This window comes from Panulirus ornatus, chromosome 1 (genome assembly GCF_036320965.1).
Source record: "Panulirus ornatus isolate Po-2019 chromosome 1, ASM3632096v1, whole genome shotgun sequence".
NCBI lineage: Eukaryota > Metazoa > Arthropoda > Malacostraca > Decapoda > Palinuridae > Panulirus > Panulirus ornatus.
The window spans coordinates 69,010,554-69,031,982 of NC_092224.1; the positions used below are offsets into that span (position 1 = coordinate 69,010,554).

The 21,429-nt window shown below is 38.7% G+C and overlaps 1 protein-coding gene across 1 annotated transcript in view; it reads right to left on the minus strand.

The window, feature by feature from the left end:
- Window positions 1-19,522, minus strand: part of Rbbp5 (retinoblastoma binding protein 5) — a 55,672-nt gene extending 36,150 nt beyond the window's left edge. Inside the window, exons 1-5 of the mRNA XM_071663192.1 lie at window positions 19,397-19,522; window positions 17,119-17,317; window positions 13,865-13,982; window positions 12,854-12,964; window positions 1,895-2,073 (exon numbers count right to left, since the gene is read on the minus strand). Of these exons, the coding sequence (XP_071519293.1) occupies window positions 1,895-2,073; window positions 12,854-12,964; window positions 13,865-13,982; window positions 17,119-17,317; window positions 19,397-19,415 (626 nt within the window). The 5' untranslated portion in view covers window positions 19,416-19,522. The remainder of the gene's footprint in view (window positions 1-1,894; window positions 2,074-12,853; window positions 12,965-13,864; window positions 13,983-17,118; window positions 17,318-19,396) is intronic.
- Between the last annotated feature and the right edge of the window lie 1,907 nt (window positions 19,523-21,429).

Sequence of the window (21,429 nt, forward strand, 5' to 3'; positions counted from 1 at the left end):
TACTTCTTCTTACCATAATCCTACCCCTCCAGTAGCTCACTACCCCTGAGTTATTTCATCTTATGGACCTTACTCTATAAAGCACTGTTTTTTGTTTAATGTTTTTTGTGCCCATCTCTCAATTATACCAACGCAATACCAAACCAGAATACTCACTAAACTCACAATTTTTACCTAGGTATGATGGTAGACATGTGGTTAGAACCCACTAACAATCTTACTTCTTCATCCCATTACTCACTACTCTTTATAATCTGCTCACCTCCTACCTTTCTCATGCCACATGCATCTTTTGTGCAAGCCATCACTGCTTCCCTAAATGCATCCCATTCCTCCCCCACTCCCCTTCTGTCCTTTCCTCTCACCTTTTGCCATTTGGCACTCATTCTCTCCACTTCCTCATACAAGTCTCCTTTCCAAGCTCACTTACTGTCACCACTCTCTTCTCCCCAACATTCTCTCTTCTTTTCTGAAAATCTCTACAATCTTCACCCTCGCCTTCACAAGATAGTGATCAGGCATCCCTCCAGCTGCCCCCTCAGCACATTAACATTCAAAAGTCTCTCTTTTACATGCCTATCAATTAACACTTAATCTGATAACGCTCTCTGGCCATCTCTCCTACTCACGTACATATACTTACGTATATCTCTCTTTTTAAACCAGGTATTCCCAATCACCAGTCCTTTTTCAACACACAAATCCACAAGCTCTTCACCATTTCCATTTACAACAGTGACCACCCCATGTACACCAATTATACTCTCAAATACCACATTACTCACCTTTGAATTCAAATCAACCATCACTGTAACCCAGTCTCGTTCATCAAAGCTGCTAACACACTCACTCAGCTGCTCCCAAAACACTTGCCTCTCATGATCTTTTTTCTCATGACCAGGTGCATTGGCACCAATAATCACCCATCTCTCTCCATCCACTTTCAGTTTTACCCATATCAACCTAGAAAATGTATGTGAGAAATACATAGAGAAATAAAAGAATCTGTATAAGGCATTTATAAATCTAGAAAGAGCATTTACAAGTGCAGACAGAAATGATTTGTGGAAGGTCTTATGAATATATGGTGTGGGAAGAAAGCTCTTAGAAGCGGTAAGGAGTTTTTATCATGAAAGAGTGATAGGGTGGAGAGGAGGCTTGGGTATGTGATGTCACCATAGCTGTTTAATTCATCTACAGATGGGGTAATGAGGGAGGTTAATGCAAAGGTTTTGGAGAGAGGGGCATGTATGCAGTCTGTTGGGGGTGAAGTGGCCAGGGAAGTGTCGGTTTTTGTTTGCTGATGACAAAGCACTGATGGCAGATTCAAGTGAGAAACTTCAAAAGTTGGTGTCTGAGGTTGAAAGATAATGTGAAAGGAGGATGTTTATGGTAAATGTGAATAAGGCTAAGTTATATGGTTTAGCAGTACAGAGAGAGGTCAAATGAGGCCTTTTCTTCATTTGTTTCTGGTGCTTCCTTGCTAACGTGGGAAAGAGAACAAATATGAAAGAAAAAAATAATATTTTCAGGTGCAACCTGCAGATGGTTATACCATGAACAAAAATTTACCTTCAGCAAGGCTGTATCATAATCGTTGTGCAGGAAAGAACACAGCTCTGTTAGGGACATTCTCACCCTTACCCTTAACCTGCTTCTGTGTGGAACACTGTTAAAGCTACTGGAAACCTATAAGAGGGTTCCAAGAGTTCCAAGAGTTATGTAATAAATTAATTAAAATCTTCATACAATGGTCTTTTGCTAATTATACAAGGTAGCTTATTCAGAAGCTCTTCCAAAAATCAGTCACAGAAAAATTCTGCATAAGCTTTCAGTATACACTACATACCACTAACTGATATATCAAATGAAAGTGACAGATATTATTGCTTACTCTGTTCTCCTGGCAAACTCAATGCTCTTAACAGCTGCTGCACTAGTTGTTCCTTGTCCAATTCTAAAGGAAGCTGTAATCTTTAATTCAGGACAAGTCAGAATCAGTAGTTTACCGCGACTATTACCAGTGTAAATGTACTCTCCCCGGCGGTCAAAGGATGCTACAATGTTCACATCCTGAAATAATAAATACATGGTTATTGTAACATTCATTGATTCAACTTATTAACTGGAACAATATATTACTTATAAGTTGCAGCTTAACTAAAAAAAAAAAATTCTGCATATTTTTCTTTCTACACAGTTCAATAAGATCAATTTTCTTAGAACTCCACTTCACTACTGTAAATCTTCTGTTAAACTTTAACTTTCAAAAAAAATACAGTACATCTCAAAATGAGCAAATGTAGAATGATGGAATAAGGAAATAAAAGGCAGATTCTAAAAAAAAACAATAACATGAAAAGAGCCAAAGTTTTCAGCATACAAGAATGGGCCCAAAATATTTCTTATTCAACATATTTTAATATATGGAAACAATATCTAACATTTATGGATTTTACATGCAGGGAAGGAGCTTGAGTGGTTAGGAAATGTACATGTGGAAGCAGCAGGAGGTCAAGAATTATGTGCAGGGACTTAAAAAGAGGGCAAATGAGAGTTGGGATGACAGAGTACTGACTGGCAAACTTGAAGGAGAATAAAATGTTTTGGAAGGATGCAAATAAAGCAAGAACAAAAAACAAATGATGGCATCAGCGAAAGGAGCAGATAGGGAAGTAGTTAACAGGCAAAGAAGAGGTGAACAGTGAACAGGAGATGGAGTGAGTATTCTGAAATCTGTTGACGTGTCACATTAGTGGTTTCCAACTTAGACACTACTGCTCCCACAATGGACATTTTTGAAATTGAGAGGAATAGAAAACATCAAAGGGTAGCAGCAAGGAAGCTTTAACTGGTTCCAGAACACATAAGCAAAAGCTTTCCATTTACTAACCTCAAGGCAACATTAAAGTGACAGCTCGGTGGCCATGTGTCTTACAGTATAAGGGTTTCAACAAAAAGCATTCAAGCCATCACTGTTTCTCAAAAAGGGGTGCTGGATTGTGAAAGGTTTGTGTTAGATGTAGAGTGTCAGATGTGGGGTGTATGGGACACGAAGAAATGCAATGCAATACAGGTACAACACTGATTTTCCGGCAACTGATGGTTTGGCACCTCCTTTAGTCAAGACAAAATTATGTGAGGGAACTTGAAATTACCGCAGCCACCAGACTAGTTTACTGGGCGGCCACAGATGGTGTTGTGAGTAGGGCACAGTTATCTACATTCTTTACACTGCACTTGTTGGTGGTGATACCTGCAATTCTGTGAGATTCTTAGTTTATTTTGCTTAAATTTAACCCTAGCTGTGGCTTCTAAGACAAATGAGAGTGTCAGTTGTGGTGTCAAATGTAAACACCAGTCCATATGGACCGTGGTGTTTCGGTGCATAAGCTGTGTGACATCTATGGTATTGGTTCATCAACTGTTTATGACATGAAGAAGGGAGAAAATATTGAAATTCTATGCCGGCAGCGATTCCAAGAAGCAAATGATGATTAGAAAAACTATGAAAGATGGTAAGAGTAGTGAGCACAATCGAGTGATGATGGAATGATTTCGACAGTGTTGGAGTGATGGAGTGGACTTGTCAGGTAGCATGATAATGGACCAGGGTAAGTTTTTCCATAAAGAACCTAAGTTACAACATGAGTGTGACTATAGTGAAAAATGGCTTCAAAGATTCAAAAAGTGTCATGGAATTTCCATGAATAAAGTGTGTGGAGAAAAGTGGTCTGGAAACCATGAAGGAGCTACCGAGTATGTTGACAAATTTGCAAATCTCATAGCTGATGAGCACCTCAGTCCTGAGCAGGTGTATAATGCAGATGAAACTGCATTACTCTGGTGATGCACACCCAGAAAAACACTAACAACAGAAGGCGAAGAAGACCCCACAGGATTCAAACAGTCTAAGGACAGACTTACCATCTTAAGGTGCTCAAACATTTAACATTTAATTTAAATTTCTAGCATTCCATGGTATACTTTATACATATGGGAGATGTATAATTAGTGGATTAGAGGTGTGCTGATGAATCATTATTACGTTACCACGGTTGGTCCGGCAAAATGGTTAATCTGGTAAGGCTTTGGAATCAAGACTGCCGGAAAATTGGTGATGTACCTGTAGTGTCAGGGTAAGTGGTTTGACGAAAAGTGATAAGGGACAAGAGGTTTGCAAAAGACGAAGTGTCACAAAGTGGCTGAAGTGGAAGGGACTGGAGAATTCCTATAGCAACCAGGGTGACATTGCTGCTGATCAGTTAGCTATGATTAAGTATGTATGTATGGCTCAAGGTGGAGTGTGTGAGGTCTGGCAGAATGCCTGCATGTCATTCAGGTTACACCTCACATCCATATAACACTGTTAGGAGTAATATAACATCAAACTTATCCATTTCTGCCTTCACAGACAAAGACCTCTCTTCCCACACATTCCTAAATGCATCCATGCCATTCATCTCCTCTCTTCAGCTCCCATGGTTGCATGTGCTGCCTTGCCACTCCATTCTAATCACTGTCTTGTCCACCACCAGCTACCTAAAACAGTCCAAATTCTCCAAGTTCTTTCCAATTAAACTCACACTCCAAATAAAGCATTCTCTCTCCAATTAAACTTAATAACCTTGCTTTTATTCACATTTGATCTCAACTTTCATAGTCTTCATATAGTCTCCTAACCTCTGAAACAGATTCTGCAATTTTTCAATCACATCTGCCACAAATGTACATCCATCCCTGACAGACTGTAGACTTACCCCACTCTTCAAACTCCTTGCATTCATCTCCTTCACTAACCATCTATAAATACTAAACATCCATGGCAACATCACAAACCCCTGCTGCAGACCCAAGACAGGCTTTTCACTTCTTACAAAATTCATAAATACTTTGTCTTGTCTCTTCTTTTTCCTGTTCATTAGCTTCTTTATATTTCAATTAAAGCCCAACCTTGATGTGGACTCTTATCCATAACTGGAGCCTCCTACATAAGAAAAAAATAATCTGGAAAAATTCACCATCCTCTCTTCCTACTTGCACATATGCCTTACTATCTTGGTAAAAACTCACTACTTCCAATAGCTATACTCCCACAACAAAAAGCATTATCTATCAACCCAATAACATGCTTTCTCCAAAACAATAAATACCACTAACAAATTATGTTTCTTATTATATTTCTCACACACATTCTTCATATTGTTCCATTCAAGTCTAAAGTACTGTGCATGACACTACCCTTTCAATCACCACTCTCATGTACAACTTAAAAGGTGTATTCGAAAAAATTATATCTCTGTAATTTGAATATTCAAATTTGTCTGCCTTGCTTTTACACAACAGCACTAAAGAGGCATTCTGACAATTATCAAGCATGTCACCATGAGCATACATACAATGAAAAGCCTAAAAAATCAAGAACACAACCACTCTGTTTCTTAAGAAATTCTATTGCACTTCATCTCATGTACAATTCATCTTATGGAAAGCTTTCACCAACTCCTCTTTCACCAAAACACTTTCTATGACTCTCTCACTTGCACATATCCCCAACCCAAACTTTCCATATCAGCCAACATATCATCAAACGAATTCAGCAATCTTTCAAAATACTTACTCCACCTCCTCTTCACCTAATTTCTCCCCGTTACCACTTCATCAAATCCTCCCTACATGGATATCACCATAAGTTTTTCCATTTTTCTCATACAATCAACCTCCTTCAGCAACATTTTCTCAACCTTCCTGAAATTTGCTTATACTTGTTCACCCCTCACTAAAAATTGCTCTTTTCAGCCTATGTACCTTTCTCTTGACCTCTTACTGCTTTCTCCTGCATAATGCCCAATCTCTTCCACTCCTTCCCTGCAAATAATTACCATACACATCACTTTTCTCTTTCACTTGCAATTTACCTTCCTTATGCTACCATTCACTACCCTTTCTCATCTGCCCACCTCTCACATGCATAAACTGTTTCCTTAAAAATGTCCCATTCCTCACCCATCCCCCTAGCTTCGTTTGCTTTCTACACTCAGACTCTCCTGGTATCTCTTCTCACAAACAAGCTCACTCTTTCTAACTTCCCTCTTTCCACCCAAATCATTTCCTCTTTTCCAAATGCCTCTCTAAACCTTTGCCTTCAAATCCACAATGCAATGATGAGACATCTCACCAAATGCATGTCTCGTTTGCATGCCTATCAATTACTACATAATCCAATTATGCCTGCTTTCTATCATCCCTACTCAACCACATTTACTAGTTTATGTCCCTCTTTTTAAAGCAGGTGTTCCAAATCACCAGTCCTTTTTCAGCACACAACTCCACAGGCTGTTGTTCATTTTCTCTCATATCATGGGGTACCCCATACCCCCCTGGCTATACCCTCAAGTGCCACATTACCAGCTCCTGCATTCAAATCACCCTTCACTAATGCTCGATTCCTTGCATCAAAAACACATGCATCTATTCCTAATTTCTCATTTATAGGTTCATAAGCACTGATGACCACCCACCAAATGTAATCTAATTCCATTTTTACTCATCACTAAGGGATTCACTCCCTTACCACAACCTCTCCTTCAACAACAGTGATACACTAACAACTAAGATATTCCCATACCTATCTTCCCTTTTCATCTTTGCTTTGTTTTACTAGAAGCTAGAGTATCTAGGTTCCTCTCCTCAAATGTACTACCTATCTCTCTCTTCTTCTCATCTTAGTTACATCCAAAGACATTCAGTCTTTGAGGAGGATGAGCACTCCTTGCTTGGTTTTACCATACTTGTTCACTGTTTCCCATGTTAGCCAGGAAGCACCTGGAACTGATGAAGAAAGGCCTCATTTGTATATTGCTCTAGCTTTCATTTAAAATGCATAATATACTGAAACCAGAGGCCCTATCCACAACTAGGCCCCAAAGACCTTTCTTTGATCTCTCCTGTCTTCTTCATATGCCCTGGTTCAACCTGTTGATAACACAAAGCTCCTTGTACACCACATTTCTTCTGATTCACTTTATTTCTTGCCTACCATGCTCCCTCCTGCATGTTCAGGCCCTCGAACAGTCAAAGCATCTTTCAATCTATCCTTCCATATCTTAATTGGTTTCCCCTTTTCCTTGTTCCCTCCACTTCTGACGTGTATACTTTCATAGTCATCCTCTCCATATATAAGTATTCTTTTCATAATTGTTCACCATTTCCCACATCAACGAGAAAGATATAGGAACACATGAAGAAGAAGCCTCATTCGCCCACATCTATTCTCTGTCTATCACATATAATACACTGAAACCAGAGCCCACCATCTATAACTAGGCCCTATAGACCTTTTCATACTTTCCTGCAACTGTTTTTATGCCCTGGTTCAGGACACTGTCCCCTGTAAACCATATCATTCCAATTCACTCTATCCCTTGCATACCTCACACTCTCTTGCACGTTCAAGCTCAGAATCTTCATAGCATCTTTCACTCCAGCCCTTCATCTCCTCCTTGGTTTCCCCCCTTTCCTTCTTCTGACAAGTATACTCTCTTAGTCATCCTTTTCTCATTCATCCTTTCCATATGTCCATGCCATTTCAGCATATCCTCTTCAGCTCACTCATATATACTCCTCTTACAACTACATCTCTCTCTTACTTTAACATTTCTTATTTGATTAACCCTCCTCTCACCACAACTGGTCCTCAAACATTTCATTTCCAACATAGTCACCCTATTCTTGCATTTATATCTAAAGCCTAGGCCTTGGACCCATACAGCACCAATGGGACTACAATACCATCAAACATACCCATATGTACACTTAAAGTCAGTGACCTCTCTTTTTACACATTTCTCAATGTGGTCAAAACCATTGCTCCCTCAACCATCCTATGGCTCACCTTAGCTCCCATGGTTCCATTTGCTGCCACATCCACTCCAAGGTATCTACAATGCTTCACTTCCTCCAAGATCTCTCCACTCAAATTCACACTCCAATTAACCTCTCTCTTTTCACTGCTAAACCTAACAACCTTGCTTTTATTCACATTCACTCTCAACTTTCTCCTTTCACGCACACTCCCAAACTCAGACACCATCTTCCACAGTCTCTCACTTGAATCTGCCACTAATGCTTTATCATTAGCAAACAACAGCTGATTAAGCCCCCCATCCTTCAGAGACTATATCTGTTACTCTCTTCAAAACCCTTGCATTCACCTCCATCACCCCCATACCCTTTGAAGAGATTAAACAGCCATGGTAACATCTGAAAATACTGTGCCAAAGTTGCCCTCTGCCAGTAGCCCACTAAGGGTGAGGCATAAAAGGCCAAGAAGCAGCAATGGAGTTCACCAGTTATTTCACCAGTTGTAGAGGCTCCTTTACCATTGCCATCCTCTCTAGGGAATTTCCCAAGGGAACAGGCATCAGAAATATAGACAGATAGATAAGTATCACACATCCTTGCCATAGACCCACCTTGAATCTTCCCTCCTCCTCTCTACCTACGTGCAAACATGCCATACTCTCTTGACAAAAACTCCTCACTGCTCCTAGTAGCTTTTCTCCCACACCATATATTCATAGAACCTTCCAAACAGCATCTTCATCACTTCTGTCACATGCTTTCTCCAGATCCGCAAACATCATATATATAAACATTTGTTTTTCTATGTATTTCTCACACCTATTCTCCAGTGCAAACACTTGACCTAAACATCATTTAACACTCCTGAAACAACACTGTTTTTCCCCAGTCTGATGCTCTGTGCATGCCACCATTCTATCACGACACTTCCGTGCAACTTACCATGTGCACTCAACAAACTTGTACATCTGTAAATTGAACACTTACCTCCTTGCCTTTATACAATGGTACTATGAAGGCATTCTGCCAAATCCTCAGGCACCTCTAAATGCTTCATACTCACATTAAAATAAGACTAATTACTCAACAATGCAGTGACATCCTATCTGAAAAAAATTAACTACAGGTTTCATCTACTGCAAGGCTTTTACCACTTCTATTTTCACCAAACCACTTGTCATGACTTTAACACTTTGCATATCTCCCTAACTTACTCACCCTTTATCTGCCGCCCCATCAACAAAAAAATCCTTCAAAATAGTCACTCCATCACCTCTTCACCTTATATTTGCATTTTACCACTTCCCTATTTGCACCCTTCATAGATGTTACCATCTATTCTCTTGTTTTTCTCACAAAACTATCTTCTCCCTAAGTTTGTTGATACTTACTTGTCCTAACTGCAATTGCCCCTTTTTTCAACTCTTCTTGACCTCTTACAACTTTTCTTGCAAATCTCCTAAGTCTGCCAATCCTCAGGCACCTCACCAGGACCCAAACATACACTGAAAATCATCACTAACCAATTAACAACACAGTCACCCCTCATCTTGAGAAATTCAACAGCAATACCATCCAATCCATCCACCTTTCCACATTTCATCCTAGCAGGAATTCACCACCTCTTCTTTCTTCACCAGCCCCCTCTCTTTGACTCTCCCATTTCACATACCACTCTGACCCAAACATCCTACATCTGCCATCCTATCAGCCTCTGACCCAAACATCCTATATCTGCCATCCTATCAGCAAACACATTCAAAAGTCTTTCAAAATATATACTCCATCTCCTCACATCAGCCCTACCTGTTACCACTTCCCCATTTGCCCCTTCACCAATGATCCCATTTGTTTCCTTGTTTTTCATACATTATCAACTTTCATCCAAAACATCTCACTCTCCCTAAAGTTTACTGATAATCACTCATCCCTTGCATTTGCCATCTTTTTCAACACCTGAAACTTCCTCTTTATCTCCTGCTACTTTCTCATATATATATCTCCCAGCCACCTGCACCCCTTCCCTGTAAGTACCACCTAAATGCCTCTTTCCTCTTTCACTATCAACTTTACCCTTTCTGATCTGCCTGCCTCTCATCTTTCACATACCACATGCATCTCCTACACATGCCATCACTGCTTCCCTACATACCTCCCATTCTTCATCCACTCCCCTAGCTTCATTTACCCCTCACCATTTGCTAATCTACACTAAATCTCTCCAACTACTATGGGATGTTTCAGCATCTTTAGGGTCTTGTCATACTGAGGATATTGAATCCTTACTGAACTTTCACCCAGCCCCTCATCTCAAAACAACCAACTTCTCAATAAAGTATGGGAAATTGTATTTTTCATTTATTCTTCAACAGTTTTCTTTAGTAGGTTTTCCCTAATGCAAGAATTAACAATCATCCACATATTCAGAAAAACTGGAAAAAGTAACTGAAAGATATGGAAGTCTTACTAAGTATTAGTTCAAAACATTCAATATATAATTGATAAAATGATAAGGTAAATTGTACTTTTCATACTTCATTATGCAACTCTTCTCAGTAGATCATCATTTATTGCATGAATAACAAATCATCTACAGTACAGTTCATACATAGAAGTTAGATTTGGGAAATTTATGGTTAGAAATGTAACCCTCCTCATATGGTACCTCCCCAAGCTATGTCAATATCTAGGTACCTGTTCTAATTTGCTTAGCTGGCTTGCAAAACAATCTTCACTTGCATTTCTTAAAATAATGGGGTTAATAAAGGTTATTTTTTATTTTTTTATTTTGCTTTGTCGCTGTCTCCTGCGTTTGTGAGGTAGCGCAAGGAAACAGACGAAAGAAATGTCCCAACCCATCCCCATACACAATGTATATACATACACGTCCACACACGCAAATATACATACCTATACATCTCAATGTACACATATATATACACACACAGACACATACATATATACCCATGCACACAATTCACACTGTCTGCCTTTATTCATTCCCATCGCCACCTTGCCACACATGGAATACCATCCCCCTCCCCCCTCATGTGTGCGAGGTAGCACTAGGAAAAGACAACAAAGGCCCCATTCGTTCACACTCAGTCTCTAGCTGTCATGCAATAATGCCCGAAACCACAGCTCCCTTTCTACATCCAGGCCCCACACAACTTTCCATGGTTTACCCCAGACGCTTCACATGCCCTGATTCAATCCACTGACAGCAAGTCAACCCCGGTATACCACATCGATCCAATTCACTCTATTCCTTGCCCGCCTCTCACCCTCCTGCATGTTCAGGCCCCGATCACACAGAATCTTTTTCACTCCATCTTTCCACCTCCAATTTGGTCTCCCACTTCTCCTCGTTCCCTCCACCTCCAACACATATATCCTCTTGGTCAATCTTTCCTCACTCATTCTCCCCATGTGCCCAAACCATTTCAAAACACCTTCTGCTCTCTCAACCACGCTCTTTTTATTTCCACACATCTCTCTTACCCTTACATTACTTACTCGATCAAACCACCTCACACCACACGATGTCCTCAAACATCTCATTTCCAGCACATCCATCCTCCTGTGCACAACTCTATCCATAGCCCACGCCTCGCAACCATACAACATTGTTGGAACCACTATTCCTTCAAACATACCCATTTTTGCTTTCCGAGATAATGTTCTCGACTTCCACACATTCTTCAAGGCTCCCAGGATTTTCGCCCCCTCCCCCACCCTATGATCCACTTCCGCTTCCATGGTTCCATCCGCTGCCAGATCCACTCCCAGATATCTAAACACTTTACTTCCTCCAGTTTTTCTCCATTCAAACTTACCTCCCAATTGACTTGACCCTCAACCCTACTGTACCTAATAACCTTACTCTTATTCACATTTACTCTTAACTTTCTTCTTTCACACACTTTACCAAACTCAGTCACCAGCTTCTGCAGTTTCTCACATGAATCAGCCACCAGCGCTGTATCATCAGCGAACAACAACTGACTCACTTCCCAAGCTCTCTCATCCACAACAGACTTCATACTTGCCCCTCTTTCCAAAACTCTTGCATTCACCTCCCTAACAACCCCATCCATAAGCAAATTAAACAACCATGGAGACATCACACACCCCTGCTGTAAACCTACATTCACTGAGAACCAATCAATTTCCTCTCTTCCTACACGTACACATGCCTTACATCCTCGATAAAAACTTTTCACTGCTTCTAACAACTTGCCTCCCACACCATATATTCTTAATACCTTCCACAGAGCATCTCTATCAACTCTATCATATGCCTTCTCCAGATCCATAAATGCTACATACAAATCCATTTGCTTTTCTAAGTATTTCTCACATACATTCTTCAAAGCAAACACCTGATCCATACATCCTCTACCACTTCTGAAACCACACTGCTCTTCCCCAATCTGATGCTCTGTACATGCCTTCACCCTCTCAATCAATACCCTCCCATATAATTTACCAGGAATACTCAACAAACTTATACCACTGTAATTTGAGCACTCAAAGGTAACAGCTAAAAAAGATAATGAATTGAATATCTCCATAATAACGAGACACCAGTGTATAAACATAGAGGGTAAATGGATATTAATGAAATGCAGTGATGAGTTCTTAAGGAAAGAGTTGTGTGTGTGTGCTTTCCTCTCTCAATTCTAATTATGTAAAACATCATCCTATTAATTTTCATTTCTTGGGGCAAAAAAATATTAAGTGCTTCAATGAAATAAAGGACTATCAACATGTCCAAGTATTCAGCATATGCTGATCGTGATGCCAACAAGTCTCTGACTCTGAGCGTTGTGATGGCTAGAAGATGAACCACATAAGAATTGTATAATTGCCACCCATCTCTGAATGAGTAAAAAGATGACAGGATACAGATACAAATACCGACAGGATACAGATACAAATACCTAGCTGTCTTCTACTAAAAGGCCCCAAACAATGCTTGGCCTCTAACCTCATCATCCATGGGAATAATCTCGTGTGCAGACTCTACATTAACCAGCACAGCAGGATGTCTCATTGGACACACTAAGAACATCTTGTCATTTCTTGGGTGAAACTGGGCCTGAAAATGAAATTGCATTTGCATAAAAAACAACTTCATTAAAAGTCTCAAATAAAATAACAAGTACAGTACTGTATTATTATCATTATCATTATCACTATCATTATCAAACTTAATTACTGTTTTCCGCATCAGCGAGGTAGCACAAGGAAACAGACAAAGAATGGCCTAACCACTCATATGCACATATATATACATAAGCGCCCATACACACACATATACATACATACATTTCATTGTATACATACATATACATACACAGACATATACATATATACACATGTACATGTTCATACTTGCTGCCTTCATCCATTCCTGTCACCACCCTGCTACACAGGAAATTCCTGTAGAGTATCAAAATAAAACACTTCAGTTTGAGTGTCATGTGATTTACAGATGAATGCAAATTCAGAATTCACTTTATAATTATGGAGATTTCCTCAACATATACAGTTTTATAAAGAATTATGATTAGAACATAGGCACTGGCTCATTCAAATTGGTAAGAGTTAAAGGAAATTAATGGACACAAGGTGAAAAGACTAGTAATGTACTTAAAACCAAAAATTCTGGTATGCATATGTGAAGGCAGAGATGGCAGGCAGTGAACAAATCATACATATGCCCTTGTGTGACTGTGAATTTGCCTTACTAGGCAGTTGGCCAGTGCTCAGACCTCAATATAAATCTACAAAAGGGAGATTTTGACTTGAAGATAGTTTAATTCAGTACGTGACTGCTTTACCATAAAAGAACATTTGCTTGAGAGTCCTGACACTTCGTTGGGGTTGATGGACTCTCCAAGTCAGGGTTTGGCTGCTTTGACCAGACATGACAAAAGATTTTACTTCAAATCCTGGTTAATGCAGAATGAGTAATAGCCACATAGTAATTACTAACCTTCATCACTGGTGATGGAAACCTATACTTAATGTCACATTCTCCAGAGAGTACATCCCAAATGCACACATTGTTGTCAGTTGAGACACTCAAAAGCTTGTATCCAGCTCTTGACCAACTGCAAAATTAGATTGTACATATAATTATGCATCATAAAAACATCAAGTAAATGAAACTGTACAGTAGTAAATGTACTAAGTAAAGAAATTCAGGATAAATATACTTTTAGCACATTTATAGGATTGCTTTACTTCCTATTCATCTGTCAATATATCATACCATGCAGCATGATGGTTCACAAAGAACATTCTCCACTCACTTTCATTTCCATACATCTCTACAAACAAAACTTGAAGAGCTGGAAGCTTCTATACACCAGGTTATGCACATGATATGACAAACAATGGACTGATCAATTTTCATATAATTCTTGAAGGAAGAAAAGGTTAAATTATGCTAACATGAGTGATTACATATACACCAAAGGAGAGCCTTGAGAGGTTAGAGTTGAAAAGGAAATTAGTGCTAAAGTGTTGAAAGGACTGGAAATTACATATGTTCCTAAATACAGATAAAAAGGCAATCATTACACCAGTCAATGTTACAGACTGTGACGAATGACTGAGTACATGAATGCACATGTGTAATTATCTACTTGTAATTACCTATTTCTATTGTACAAGGAGAGAGTTTTACATTTGTGGGACCCCGTATCTTTAACATTCTCTACTATCATAAAACTTCTTAAATTCATGGGTGTTGTCTGCATTAACCATGTCCTCAGTCATTCTATTCCAATCATCCACCACTCTTGTACTATAAGAAGTAATGCTTTACAATATTTCTATTAACTTTCTAGCCTAAACTGAATTTGTGGCTCCCTTCATGATTACTGAAATGTTTCCTCAGTTTTTAAACTCCTGCTCTAGTTGTGTTACCTTCTGCTACAGCTCTTTAACAGTTTCCAGTAGCACCCCTACATATTTGTTCTTTGGTATTGTCATCTCCTCTTTCCAGATCAGGTTACAACTGAGTGGTCTTGGTACATTCCTGTAACTGAGTTCATACCAGACTTTTTTTGCTCAAACAAAGCTAGAGGTCTACAATTTTCCCCAAAACGTTATACTATAAATGGAAGTAAAGCTTATTAGCACAGAAATAGCCACAAACAGGAGAATTTAGACCTGTAACTGACAGTGAGTGTTGCTTTTTTTGGTTACTCTAAAATCTTACTCCCATTTGTAAAGTCAACTCTGTACTTTTATAAGATAACTTAGTTATACTTGTTCATCTCAGTAATGTTCATCCCGAAACACTATTAAACTCCTAAAATTTAGGACACTTAAACTGAATATCTAATGCATACATCACTCATGGGCCACTTCGAAATTCTCCTTACCCCCTTACTTATACATAATAGGCTTCATGAGCTGCAGTACTTCCAAATTCTTAAAAAAACAGGGATCACTGCCTGGAATAATGTCTGTGTGCTGCCATTTACATGAGAGTGTGGAATCACCTATTTGTACTATAAAGGAAGGAAGTTTTAAAATCGTGGAGGCCCTTTTTCTTCAGCATACTCTATTGTCATTCAACCTCATAAATTCAAATATGTTGACTACATTAACCATGACCTTAGTCGTTCTGTTCCATTCATCCACCACTCATGCTGTCAAAGTATTTCTCTTATCTAATCCTTTTATCATAAACTTCTCAGCTATCAACTTGATAGAAATCTCATGTAAACATTTCCTCCTCACCATGCTCTTCACTTATCCAGCACTCTATTATCCTCACCCTCTCATTACCAGTTTTTCCTTATACTTTTATGCTATGCTTAGTAAGTGATTTTTTTAAATTTCTAATTTCTCTTCATAATGTATAAAAGGCACTATCACTGCCATATCCAGTCATCTGGCCCTTTCCCTCTTTTCCATGTATACACATGCATAGCTTCCATTCTTCTGACTTTTCCACATATCTGCTGATATCATTTGTAATATATATTTCGTTTTATAAAATAATTGTAAAATCCAGTTTTTAAAGTACTGAGAATCTGTCCACATGTAATAAAATGAACATTAAATTTCTGAATATTTTAGTCTTTCTTTTCTTTCAACCTAGTCCTCCATTTCCCACAAGGGATAGGTAGCACTAGGACAGACAAAAAGGCCACATTTGCTCACATCAATTCTCTAGCTGTCCCATACAATGCACTGAAACTATAACCCTCTATCCACAACCAGGCCCCAGAGACCTTTCTATTGTCCCAGGTGCTTCACATGCCCTGGTTCAGTCCAATGAAAGCACATTGCCTACTGTACACATCATTCCAAGTCACTGTCCCATACATGTCTTCCACCCTCCCACAGGATCAGGCCCTGAACACTCAAAATATATTTCACTCCATTCATCTTCTACTTGATGGTCACCCCTTCTCCTTGTCCCTTCCACTGCACACACATATATCCTTTTTGTCAACATCTCCTCACTCATTCTCTCAGTATGTCCAAATCATTTCAGCACTCCCTCTTCATCTCTCTCAACCACACTATTTTCATTACTGCAACACTCTCTTACTTGACCAAACAATCTCATACCACTTATTGTCCTCAACCATTTCAATTCCAACAAATCCACACACATCAGAAGATCTTTATCTATAGCCTATGACTTGCATCCATATGTCATCAGTGGAACTACTATACCTCCACATATCCATTTCGAACTCTCATATAATGACCTCTCATTCCATACATATATCTAAGCTTCCACAACTTTTGTCCCCTTACCACCGCTTCCAAAGTCCCAGTCATCACCACATACACTACCAGGTATCTAAAATACTTCACTTCCACATTTTCTCCATTCAAACTCACACACTAACCAACCTGTCCCTCTGCCTTGCTAAACCTACTAACCTTGCTTTTATTTACATTTACTCTCATCTTCCTCCTTTCATACATTCTTTCAAATTCAATCACCAATTTTTGCAATTTCTTACTTGAATCTGTCACCAGTGCTGTAACGTCAGCAAACAACAACTGACTCACTTCCCGGTATGAAGGATAACACAAAGCTATTGACATTATTCAAATTTTAAATGTGACATGTCATCAATGTAACTAGTAATTATGGTAATTCCACTACTTAAGAAACAAAGCAGATTAGCTCTTGCAGGAAAGAATGACATATTTTGTAAAGGCCACTTACCATTCTATACTGTATATAATAAAAGTGAATAAAATACTGACCTGAGAGAACACACAGGGTGGACGTGAGCGCTAATGACCTTAGCAATGCCACGAGTAAGAAAGTCCCATATAACAATCCGTCCATCATTACATCCCACAGCTAAAAGTGTTCCTCGTCTATTAAATGCACAAGTAACAGCTAATGAAGCACAATCCAAGGCTCCATCAAACTCCTCGGGGTAGTTCTGCCCAAAGGATTCTGGAAATATGAAAGAGATTCTATTATTGTATTGTCTAAATTTTCTTCTACATATATCACATCTATGGCTTGTCAGCAAGTTAAAAACTCCATGAATTTACCATCAAAATCTTTCTATACACATCAAGAAAGAGGTTTCTCATAATACCCAACCCTAATTCAGCTAAAATAGTTGCAATATTGTAGTAAAACAAATTCAGCAGCCAACATCTACTTCCATCATGGCTCATCATTAAATCACAGTCACTTGTCTTTTGTCTCACACACAACCCCATTCATAAAAACACTTAAACCCAAAGAAACATTATACAGTCCTGCTAGACTCCCATCTTGAAATCACACCATTTACCCATACAAGATGGCCCCACTTAGCAACACTTCATAAAGGATTTTGCAATACATCATTCAAGAATTAGGATAAAAACCCATAGAATGATACTAATACCCTGAAACAGCAGATGCCTTAGAATTAAAAAACATTTCTAATATAACATAAAAGTTATTCTTTTCCTTCAGTATTGATATATTCCAAGATATTGTAAACTCTCCAGTGATACTGCATTTCAAAGTGATGTTAATGCAAAAATATTTTTGCTTTGTATCAGTAGCACTGGCAAAATATGTTTGGATTAACAGTGAGCTAGTAAATAAGAATGTTTATAATCCAGTGCAAGCCGTTGCCTGTTCTTTCATGTGTGTTTGGAAACAATTATCGGGAAAGGAGATAACACATCTTAACATGTGTTTAGTGGTAGGTGACTGGCTGAATCTGAAAATGAATGCCAACTAGGAAGAAAAGGTGTTCCTGGATTTAATGCTGCTAAAGACTGTTTGATGCTTCCACTTAAAAAGGAATGGCCCAGGAGAGATTGGTGGTTCAGTAGTTAACATGATATACCACTACGTTAAGATGACTGATTACATGAATTATTCAATACAGGAATGACAAGTGATAACCAGGCCTAATTTTGAAGATATTAAGGGTGTTGCTCTGAACAACATTTTGTGGGAGCTTATTCTTCTCCTCAATAATGCATTTGGTAAAGCAATATTTCATACAGTCCAGATTAACTCGGAGACCTCTTAAGTTTTAGTCCACATCCTCTTGTTGGTAATGCTGGCACTACTGTAAAGAAATTGTCAATATCAACATTGTTGAATTGTTTAAGCATTTTAAATCACTCTATCAATTTGCCTTGGAGATACTTCTGGCTTTGATTGTTGTAGACTCTCCTCATGGTTTGTTAAGCAAGGATGGAATCAATCTAGTTACTCTTCACCGTACTGCTTCCAAGTTAAGAATATCCTTGCTTACGTGGGAGGGCCCAAAACTCCACTGCATATTCAAGATATCCTTGCTTTTGTACGAAAAGTTTCTCTTGATAAATCCTAACATCACTATCAGCTTTCTTAGCAGCTTCATTACAATGGTGGGAGTGTGAAGTTGTTGGAGACAGTGACCCCTTGATCCTTCACACCAGGGATGCCCTTTATCTTGTGGTCAATCAGTTCATAATCAAATTCTTTTTAAAGTCTCCTACTTGTTACAGATGACTTGCATTCATGGTAAATGGTATTTGCAATTTTTCCTGATCATTCAACAATTCTATCTTGATCCTCTTGTAATCTTAGCCAATCTTTTTCATTAAGCATGGCATTGCTGATCCTTGTCTTATCTATGAATTTGGACAGTAAGTCATTCAGCCCTATGCCAATATCATCAATGCTAATCATGAAGAGTATAGGCCCAACTACGGATCCCTAGGGGACCCCACTAGTAATGGGTGACCACAATGATCATTCAACATCCATTACAAACAACTGTGCCTCCTATCACGTAAACAGGCTTCTATACAATTACTCAACCTCCGCCTTCCACCCACTTGAATCTAACCAGCGGCGATAGGGAAAATAAACGATGTCGAAGTGTAATGGGCGTCATAACATGTACACTAGTAATACGTAAATTTTAGTTTGCACTTATGCCACAACTTCTATACAAGTGTTTTGTTAGTTTCCCAAATTTGAGAACTCTTCATTAGATGAGGACCTTAAATGTGAGTAAATTCAAGTACTTACCAAGTAGCTCTAAATTCATATTTGTCTATACGTAAACATTTACAGTCAGTGTTGACAAACCAGCGAGCAGCTGAGCAACAGCGCGGGAATCGCCGTAGAACAAGGGATGACCGCACAAAATTTGCAGCGAACACAACCATTCACCTAAGAGTGATATTCACTATATCCGAAAATAATGTTGGTGCATTTACACCTTATATCCCATCGCGTTATTCCATAAAAATGTTTGAAAATGTAATTCGGGAATATGCCTTCATTATCTGACTTATAGTGATGATTAGCTCATTTGATATAGATTGTTTCTTTGAGTATGATAAATTCTGCGACTTCTGTCAGAAGTATCTTAAAGTATTTTCTTACTAAGATTTGGTTAGATTGTGCTATGTTAGGTTAGTTCTAGTAATTAGATATCTTTTGAGTTTGTTTCTATTCTGCTGATATTTACTCAACGTAATGTAGCTTCCCAGATAACAATATTAATGTGTAACGCAGCACTACATGATAAACATTGAAAAAAATTGCTTCCCAAAAGCTGGAAGTATTGTATGGGTGCCTTTATCATTTCTCTTGTGAGAATTTATTTCCTATCAGTAGAGGTCTTATTCGCCTTAGTGGGTGGGTCTTCCTTGACCTCTTCATTAGCGGCAGTGGAATCAAAAGCCTTCCATCTTACAAATTCTCCAGGTATCACCTTTTCTTCAACCAACCCTCTGTTCACCGTGATGATGCTCTCCTCTTCCCTATTATACTGGTACTGTTTTGGCCAGTGCTTTCGCGAACTATCTGCATATATTCTTTCCACTAAGGCCTGGATATGTGACTCACGACTGGCTGCTGCTTCCCATAATTTCTGCATGGAGACAGCGAAGTTTAGGAACTCTACCTTTTTCCTCCACTTCCTTACCTATTACCCCATTCCTTTTCTGTAATCTTTCTACTATTAAGAGTTAGGTTTGCAAACATAAGGATCTGTAATAATTTCAACCTTTTTCTTTACTTACTTTTCCTCCATCTAAATGGCCATAACTTGGATCAATATTCGCCAGAAAAAGTAGTCTCAGTGAATTACACAAATAATCTTTTGTTCCACCATTTACTTTATCCCTTACCTCATTCACTCTGAATCTCCTTTAACAATATCATTTAACTGTCATATACTTTAAGTGCAAAAATCCCCCTACTATTGTTATATCAATCTTTTGTCACAGCAACATCAAATCACTTTCCAACCAACCTCTTCAATGTAAACAGGTACCTGTAATGATATTCATGTTTATTGCAGTCAGCCATAGCACGTTTTCTATAAACTAGCAGTTACTTTGTGCACAACCACGAACATGTAAGCAACGTTTTTTTGAGAATACACAAAGTATGATAATATTGGTCTCCGAAATTTTAAGCTCATGGAAGCCGCATGGACTAGCGAATAGAAAAAATAAGGCAGCCTTGAAATTATTGGCAGTCATGACAGAGTAGAGTGATGAAGGGGAAAGACATGAAAAGATCCTCTGTTCCGGTGATGATCTGAGGTGTGAGCCAAGCCAAGCGGCCGCATGCAAGCTTGATGCAGATGACATCTTCACATCTCTCCACCCCCCCGGTAGGATAATCCTAATGGGTGACACTGAACACACTTGGAAAACCTTTTAAGCATATATGTATATATATATATATATATATATATATATATATATATATATATATATATATATATATATATATATATATATATATATATATATATATATATATATATATATATATATATATTTCTTTCTTTCAAACTATTCGCCATTTCCCGCATTAGCAAGGTAGCGTTAAGAACAGAGGACTGGGCCTCTGAGGGAATATCCTCACCTGGCCCCCTTCTCTGTTCCTTCTTTTGGAAAATTAAAAAAAAACAAGAGGGGAGGATTTCCAGCCCCCCGCTCCCTCCCCTCTTAGTTGCCTTCTACGACACGCAGGGAATACGTGGGAAGTATTCTTTCTCCCCTATCCCCAGGGATAATATATATATAGATTTTTTTTTTTTT